Below are 9,284 nucleotides of genomic sequence, written 5' to 3' on the forward strand. Positions count from 1 at the left end.
TCAACAAGCAGGCGACAACTTTAACGTGACTAACTGCTTTCTTAAAAAATAAAAAAAAAATAAAAAAAAAATAAAAAAGCAATCGTATTGGCATGCAACGCTGCACACAAATACACACAAACAAATATGTTTAAGAAACACAACGAAAAAGTGCAAAATGCACAAAGTAATGGCTACATGTTGCCAATCGTCATGTTGCACGAAGTAAATGTTCAATGCCAACCGTATTCGACTATTGAATGTCGATTTTTGGGACTTTCTTTTTGTTTTCCAAATAGATCAAATGTAGATACGTTTACATTTATTTGCAGATTTTGGTATACATACATACATATGAGCATATATGTACATATGTATATATGCATGTATTTAAATGCAAGTGTTGCAATCAGCTCTTCTTTGTTTTCTTTCCTATTTTTTGTTGCCTTTGTACTGCCTTTTAGCTGCCGATATTTTTGTTGCGCCGATTTGTTTGACCTGAATTTGGGAAATGTTTGCAAATCGATGATCGAAAATTCAAAATGTGAAAGGCAAATGTGTTGCACACATCATGTTAGAGCATTGTATGTGTGTGTGTGCAAAGTGAATGCTAAGAACCTATGACCATAGCATTTTTTGTTTAAATTAAAAGCTATGAGCCAACTTAAAGCTTAGTTTGATGTATCATTAGCGATTCAATCAGAAATCTTGAAAGTAATACAAAGTCTATATAGAATTTGCATCAGCAGCTCCTTTTTTGGGAGTAGGTAGCCTACTGTGACGGTGACGATTATCAAAAGATTTGGTTAAATTTCAATGACTCTACATTGCCTTTCTCTCGCGGAAGCCTCTCTAACACACGACCACACTTTTGCTAAACACTTAAAATTTGCAGCTTTTTCTTACAGCCTTTTCAGCACTTATTGCCACTCAACTCNACACACTACACGTGCGGTAGACCGCATCCCTTTGCTGTGGCCCATCTTAGATGTGCACGCCCATTGTACGACCGGAACTCTGTGAGCTACCGCCCGTCGCCGATGACTGCGTCGTAATGCTGCGCGGACTGGGGCACGGCGGTGGCGGCAGCTGTTGCTGTTGTATGCTACTGGGTTGCGCGCCCACTCCCGTCGCTGTGGGCAGTAGCTGCTGCGTCTGCGGTGGCAATTGCGCGCACTGTCCTGGCGCACCCATTAGCATTGCCGTTTGCTGCTGTTGATGTTGTTGTTGTGCCGCCGCGGCAGCCGAGTTGTTTCGATTGTGATTCTGCCGGCTGCCGTTGATGTTGTGATGCATTTGTGAGCGAAAGCTGGCGTGCTGCAGCTGATGGTGTTGCAGCGCCGCTTGCGGGTGCATGTGATGCAGGTGATGGCTGCCGGCGCCAATGTTGCTGCCAACGCCACTACTGCCGACCTGCCGAGAGCATATGATGCTGATGGTGATGATGTGTGGGTGGCAGCTGGGCGATGGGCATATGTACGCCTACGCCGGTGCAGCCAGCGACACCAGCCACCTGCGTTGCGCATGCGCCGTTGATTGTTGGGACATCGGGCAGCGCGAAACGGCAGTTTTCCCAGAATCAGTTTGTCGCCCCACTGTAGGTATGTATTGGTTTTCAGATAGAGACGCAGCTCAGGATCGATGTCCTTTTGTGGCACTTCGCCAAGCACGATTAGGATGAGACGTCGCCGTCGATCACGCAGCACAGACTGATGCGCCGATTTGAACTCGAAACGGCACCACTCTGACTTGATGAAATTCTCGGAAAGCACCATAATGGTACGTCGTGAGGTGTCTATTGCTTGTACGATGGCATCGGCCATGTAGCCGCCCACCGGAAAGTCGCGATGATGTAGACATAGCTTGTAACGCGTGTCGCCCTGTTCTAGCATGGGCGCAAGATCTTCACAAACAAATGCCTCGTCTTTGGAGCTGTACGAGATGAAGGCGTCAAAGAGTTTTTCCCGTTCGTTCTTATCGATATCGCGATTGGCATTGCAGAAGAGCCGTATGCCGAAGCGTGAGTGACACCAGACGCGCATTTCTTGGCGAAAGATGAACACGAGCAGCGTGCAAATGATCACGAAGACAAAGCTGGTCAGTATGGCTACAAGTATGGGACATACTCGTGCATAGGCGGCTGCGAGAGTATCATTTTCGTGGATGTCATGTTGCCGTTGATGATACGTTGTCGTTGGGGTCTGCGCCATGACCGATGCCACCGTTGTACTGTCCAGCGCCGAGCGGCGATTGCTGCTGTGGTGCCTGCAGGCCACCATTACAAGCGACGAAGTGGGTTTGTGCATCCAGCAGCTGGATCGCCGCTGAGATAGATGCTAGCTGCTCGGGGCCAGGTGCTGCGCCAGCAGAGCGCTGTTATTACTGCCAGCCAAAGTACCATTATTGCCAGCGTAAGTAGTGAGCAACGCAGCTTCACCTTATCCTGCACTGCCTCGTGTCGGTTAACGTAATCTCGCAGCTTGTCGATAAAGTCACAATGCAAGACCAAGGATTACCAGCTAGGCGCAGCTCATTCAGATAGGAAGGCAGAAAATTCCAAACGGCAAACTCTGTGATGCGTTGTGATCGAGACGCAAAATCTTCAGGTGATAGAGGTGGGTGAAGGTGAGCGTGTCAATGCTGGCTATGGCATTGTGCTGTAAGTACAATTCCTGCAAATTATCCAGTCCTTGGAACTCATTACCATTCAGCTGGCGCAGGTTATTGTGGTTCAACTGCAGCACTTCGAGTTCTAGCAAGCCGTAGAAGGTGCGATTGTGCACAATTTCGATACGCGAGTGATTTAGATGCAGCACCTTAAGCCGTTTGCGTCCAATAAATGCGTGGCTTGAGAGTTCGCGGAAGTTGTTGCCGTCCAAGTAGAGCTGTGTCGCATCCATTGGTATATGCGATGGCAGTGTGCGGTCGTAGGCGGAACGCGAGCAGTCGACGACATTCGATGTCCACGATTGGTCGTGGTAGCAAGCGCAGCGATCCGGGCACTCCATTTTGCAGTCGCATGCATAGAAGTCACAACAGTGGCATAGCGCAAAACAGTGCGCCTCGTATTTGCAGAGGAACTCATTTGACTTGGCCTCGATGAGCGGCACGTGCGTCTTACCGCGCGCATACGACAACTTGCAGTAGATCTGATCGAGATCCATGAGTTGCGGTTGCGTGCGTGACTCGGTGTTGACCTTCTGCAGCCAATCTAGATTGCAGTCACACTGGAATGGATTGTGGCCAATGTAGAACTCGGGTATGTCCTTGTCGTCGGGTATGGGCGAGAGCCGCAGAGCATTTGGCTCCAGCGTCGTGAGCCGATTGCGTATGAGGTCGACGCGCGTCAGATTGGGTTTCTTGAAGAACGTGTACGGTTGTATTTTGCTGATCATGTTATCGTTCAAGTACAACACTTCCACGCTATTCGGTATTGAGCTGGCTGTGATCTCACTAAGCATATTCGAACTGGCATCAAAGGTGCTCAGGCTCAGTTCATTTTCGATTTCGAAGTAGTTTCCTAGCTGCGTGATGCGGTTGGCACGCACATCCAGCCATTGTAAACCGGTCGGTATGTGCGAGTAGTCGAACTTCTCCAGACGATTATCCGAAATGTTAAGCCACACCAAATTTGGCAACTCAGTGAACAAGCCATCGATGCTTTTCAGATGGTTGCCATCCAGCCGTATGGCCTGCAGCTGTGTGTTGCGATGCAGTGCACCGCCTTCGATGCTTTTGATTTTGTTGCCGGACAAATTCAGTATCTGCAGCGATGTCATGCGATCGAACACGCCGCGCCGTATGTACTCAATGGCATTTTCGGTCAGTCGCAAGCCGTACAAGTTGCTCATCGCCGAAACGCTGGTATTTTCAATGTTCGTAATTAAATTCTCGCCAATGTCCAATGTCTTCAGGAGCGGCACAGCGCTAAGTGCGTCCGGTATGGTCTGCAGCTTATTGCCATTCAAATGCAAATCCTGTATGCTAGAGCAATTGCGCAGCGCTTGCGTGTCTATCTTGGCGATGCGATTGTAGTCGAGACTGAGCACAAGTATGCCGTAGAGGCCACGCAGCGTGTGCGGGCCGATAGTGGAAATGCGATTGTTCGAAAGAATTAGCGTGTGTAAGTTGGCCAGATCGGCGAATGCACCGTCCGGTATGTGATCAATGTAGTTCTCCTCTAACTTGAGTATCTGTAGCGAACTAAGTGAACGGAAAATGCTGGCTTCCAGTTTGCTTATCTTATTTGCAGACAAATCAAGCAGCACCAACCGCTTCAAGCCGACAAAGGTGGCAGCGTTTACCCACTGTGAATTCAGCTCGTTCGCCGACATATCCAACACCAGCAAATCGGCAAGATCGCTAAATAAACCTGGCGCAAGCACATTAATACTGTTATTCTTCAGATAGATCTCCTTCACATACTTGGCTTCGGCGAAGAGCTCAGGTGGCAGTGAAGTCAAACGATTGCCGGAGAGGTCAACAACGGAAAGTGATACCAGTCCCTCGAATGCGCGATCTGCAATAAAATTCATGCTGTTGCGCGCCAAATTCAGGTTGCTCAACCGACCCAAGCCAGAAAAGATCGCCGATGGCAGGTTGGCAATCTTATTGGCGCTCAGATCGAGATGTGTCAGCGATGAGCCGCATATGCGCGACTTGCGCGTACTAAGCGAGGCACTAAAATGAAAATTTCCAATATCCTGTATCTCGTTGTGTGAGATATTCAGATGCGTCAGCACCTTCAGTGGACACACCATGCCATCTGGTATGAGCCAAATATTATTTAAGCTCAAATCTAAGCGATCTAGTTGACGAAATTCACTAAAGCTGCTGCTGGCAATGTCCAGCGACATGGTGGACCAGTCACCGTTGTGCGTGCGTATCGTTAGATTACGCAAATCCTGCAGACCACGGAACGAGCCCTCTGTGATGTTGCCTAGCTTACAGTATTCGATGGTGAGTGCGCGCAGCTCCACCAACGAGCGGAACGAGTCCGGGCTGAGGCTGCTCTGGAAGAACAGTGCATCGTTGCACTCTAGCCGCAAGCGTATCGTATTCTGCGGCTGTATGACGCTGAAGTTGGTGTTCTCCAGCTCGGAGTTGATGGTGCGCAGGTGACAGACGAGCGTGATGTCCACCTCGCTGGTGCCGGACCAGCGGCACTCGTCGGGCGCCTGATAGAGTACTGTTTTGCTAAGCGCCGCGCCGAGCACAGGTATTATGACGAATATGAGGACGGAGAGGATCGTCTTGGAGATTAGCGTCATTTTCGTTGACATTGCGTGGTGTTTTTTTTTGTTGGTTTTGGAATTTTAGTTTGGTCGTTTCAGTGGTAAATTTTTTTTTAACTTTTCAATAAATACGCCGATTTGTGCTTTTTTGATATTTTGCACAATTGCATAAAACACAAGCACACTCACTCACTAGCGAAATCGCACACGCTTCAAGGTGTTGCTGATCTTCCAAAATGTTATTTCTTTAATTTGCGCATTTTTTTTTAATTTATGCGTTTATTGCTGTTTTAAATTTTTTTAGTACCAATTTTGTGCCACTACACCATTTTGCGTTTTTCAATTTTTCTGTTTTCGTTTGTTCGTAAACTTTTTGCTTGCAGTAAGTTCAGCGAGACGCGCAACCGGAAACCCGTAATCCAAGTGGTGTCTGCGGCGTACGAAACCGAATCGTAAACGTTTAAATTAATTCGTTGAGTTGGTCAAAAATTTGTCAAAACACATTTGCCTTTCATATATTTTGAGTAGAGCTTATTTCGGTTTATCTTTCTTTCTTATTAGCTTAGTTCAGCACTGGCACTTTCCTTATTTACTTTTTTTCGTTTGCACTTCAAATATATGTAAATATATACATATACTCTTTTTTTTATTCAGATCTTGAAGTTCTTCCGACATGCACAGCGAACAAGTGCGATCATCACGAACTCTACTCACAAACTGATTACTCAAAGTGCATGCAGTCGATTAACTACTAAAAGTAAATGCCCCAAAGTGTTGGCCGGAGTAGCTAGAGCGTGGATGAGACACCACATGAAATGCATTGCCAAATAGAGTGAAGTCGAGTGAAGTGATGAGAACGAACGCATGGCACTAGCTCCGTGTGCTGGAGAGTCATTAAACCAGCTGGGCTTATGTGTTTGAGTAGGAGAAGCCGCTGCAGTTTACCTCAAGCGTATGCAGGTATATCGAGTGGTGGTAAGAAAGAGCAAGCGCGTCAGCGTTGGTGGTTGATCGATGGCTCTGGCATTGTGTTAACTATGAAATCTGGGGATGCTCACCATTGCTACTGTGCCCGATTGCTTAATGCTCACATAACTTTTAACTGCCTTTGGCTTTGACTTTGAGCTCGCATATGGTGCTCAAAACCAGTCTTGAGTCAGCATATAAATTTGAGAGGCAATCAAAAGTTAATCATGCTGTTTTTATGATTCCAAGTGAGCGATGGCCAGACAGTAGAGAATTGCTTGTATGCAATATGTATGCATGTTCGTTTTTATATGTTCTGTGGATGTGTCTGGCAGGTATTTTGGTGTGGCTGTGTGCTGTTTCTAAGAACACTCCAGCATATCTCTGAGTTCTCCAAATAGAGGGAAACTAGATTTCAGTAATTCAATGAAAAAAGATGTTGTTTAAGTTTTCTCAGAGTTGATCGGAGTTAAGATGCATGCTTAAGCAATATTTTGATAATAATTGTTAAAAAAAAACTTTGATTAAAATGACATATATATTAAAATTTAAATACTTAGGTAGCAGTTCTTTGAGCGGAACTACAAAAACAACAAGAGCTAAACAACACTCAGGCTAAGTTCATACCGTTACCAACATTTCCAAGTATAATTTGTAATTTATAGGGGTGTATCTGAGAAACAACTAATGGATTTTTTAAAAAAGAGAAAAAAGTTATCAAATAGGGTATTTTGCATTGGTGATGACGAAATCGGTTTAAAATTTATCCGATATACCAATAAACCGGTGTAAAGTCTAGAGTTATTCAGAGCGAAGATGTTCGTCTTCCAAAAAGGTGTTATACAGCTCATTTTCCTTAAGCCAACAAGTACTACCTACTCAATTGGAGCCTCGCTTGACCTTCTGATATTGCGGACGAATGATTTTGCCCATTTGAAAGAACTTTATGTCTTTCTGTGAAATGCGAAAATGGAGAAGCTATTGCCTAATCGCAGGCCAGCGAATACTTCGTCCGAATCCTTTTAAGGCAAGTGGTCAGATGTGCCATTCCTAAGCACAGTTTTCGAATCAAGTCATCACCTGACATCAGGAGACTCAAAATTTTAATATCTAATTGGCTAAAGAAGTGGTTTCATACTATAATCCTTAAGCAGGGATCACTCGATTTGTACATTCGTACAGATTTGTACATTTTCACAGTTACAGAGTGGTGCTGTTTGGTTTTTATGTAGGTCTACCACCTCCAAAGCTATAAAACTCTGCAAAAGTCTGCTACTTTGAGGTAACTTAGTTGGCGAGCATAATACGAAGAGGTTCATACGTCTGATCGAATGATCTATTCCGCTTTTGCGACTCGAATATAGAGAAACCAAGGCACATTTTCTTTGAGTCTAACATCGTCTGCACAGTATGAGCACATTAAATTCTTACCACCGAAGCCTTTTTAACTCTCGTAGGGATTGAGACAAAGAAAAAGAATTTTGAAGAGTTGAGGAGACGAATGATCTCTAGGACGCTGTGCACACCTCTTACTAATAATATATATATAGAGTACGGCACTACTGTGGCTCAGTAGAGCCTTTACAAGGTCGAAGGTGGAGTGTACTTGGAACAAATAGGAGTACAAAAGTCATTCCGCCTCCGGGAACAAAGCAGCGTCTTTCTGGCTGAACGAGCATGGCAATTTTTTTCTTGAGAGTTGCATACTGGCTTACTACTCGCAAACTATAGTGAGTTTCCGTAGATCACTTTACCTTGATGGCAGAGCAGTTCAATCTTCACCTGGTATGGGTGCCGGGATACAGAGGTATACCAGGCAATGAGATCTGGGATAAGCTTGCAAGGAAGGTCACTACCCTTCCACTTTCGCCGACTTGGAAGAGCTTGGGCATTCCGCTCGCACCTACAAGCTCAATACATACCTATACAGGTTTTATTCTTCTACGAAGCAGGCGAATGATATAAACAGCTAGAAACCTGCAATGCGGCAAAGCTTATGTGGCCGGATTGGGATGTGAAAAGATCAAGGCAACTGCTTATACTAAGTAGAGGATAAATCTATTAAGCTACGTGTCTGCTGACCGGTCAGATAACACGCGGAGAGACTCCGTAATCAGTAAGGGACCTACTTTGAGAATGTCCCGCACTGGAAAGGAGATCTCTTGTGGTACCAAAACGATCCCAATGATGGGCCTAAGTATGCTGTCAGCAGAAGTAGTACTATTCACAGAAGTGGTCACATTTTCCGTCCAGAGTTGGTGCTGTTAGTCGTTATCTTACTGAAATTTCATACTGTATCTTGGAAGGGGTACAGCGGCACAGCCTCATGACCAGCTTGAAGCATATTTTAATTTGCAGGGTATCACTTTAATATTGGCTTTGCTCTTCATTTTCGATGGGACAACATCAATGCGCCAGGCTTTTACTCTTACCACTATAGGTCTGCTATTCAATAAATTTTTATAGAAGTCAATGGAATTTAATAAGAAATTTATTACGCAAAGCAATATCAACAAATACTCTCACACTAACCTGCAGGCCCAACTAAACCATATTGCTGAATTAAAATACAGATCGTGCTCATTGAGCAGTCTACACTAGACTCAGTCACAATAGCAATCTTACACATTCTTTTTAGCCTATGAGTAGCTGCGAGAACAACGGAAATGAGCGACAATCTTATACCTACATTTGTTTGTATGCAACTCTAATGCAATCAAAGTAGTGATATAATAAAAATCACAAAAAATAGTGGCTAGGCATACCTCCACAGCAGCCACAATAACAATAACCATGCAGCGGCAATAAAAGTGCAACGAAATGCAGTCGACGGTAGAAGGCATTGACACAAGTCCCACCGGTTGGACGAGTTTTTTATACGTTGAGATAACTTTTTTGCTGCATTTCAAGCCAATGAGTAAATCTGCGAGAGGAAAAATTTAATGGCGTTGAGTAAATTGAAAGTAGATCGAGTTTGGAGAGTGTTAGCTTAATGAGTGTTAGATAAATGAGAGTTAGATGGTCGAGTGTTAAATTATTGACAGTTAGATGGTTGTGAGTTAGATATTTGCCTGTTAGGTCGTTGAGAGATACGAACCGACACTC

The 9,284-nt window shown here is 44.9% G+C and overlaps 1 protein-coding gene across 1 annotated transcript; it reads right to left on the reverse strand.

Moving 5' to 3' along the window:
- Positions 1-932: 932 nt before the first annotated feature.
- On the reverse strand, positions 933-5,916 carry LOC108363810 (toll-like receptor Tollo). Its single transcript, XM_017617299.1, is given in 9 exon segments — positions 933-1,390; positions 1,392-1,486; positions 1,488-2,101; positions 2,104-2,166; positions 2,169-2,340; positions 2,343-2,390; positions 2,393-2,478; positions 2,481-2,558; positions 2,561-5,916. Coding segments are annotated over 9 exon segments (4,284 nt in total). The 5' UTR covers positions 5,262-5,916; the 3' UTR covers positions 933-963.
- Between the last annotated feature and the right edge of the window lie 3,368 nt (positions 5,917-9,284).

This window comes from Rhagoletis zephyria, unplaced genomic scaffold (genome assembly GCF_001687245.7).
Source record: "Rhagoletis zephyria isolate East Lansing unplaced genomic scaffold, Rhagoletis_zephyria_1.1 Rzeph_scaffold_01381, whole genome shotgun sequence".
Lineage (NCBI taxonomy): Eukaryota > Metazoa > Arthropoda > Insecta > Diptera > Tephritidae > Rhagoletis > Rhagoletis zephyria.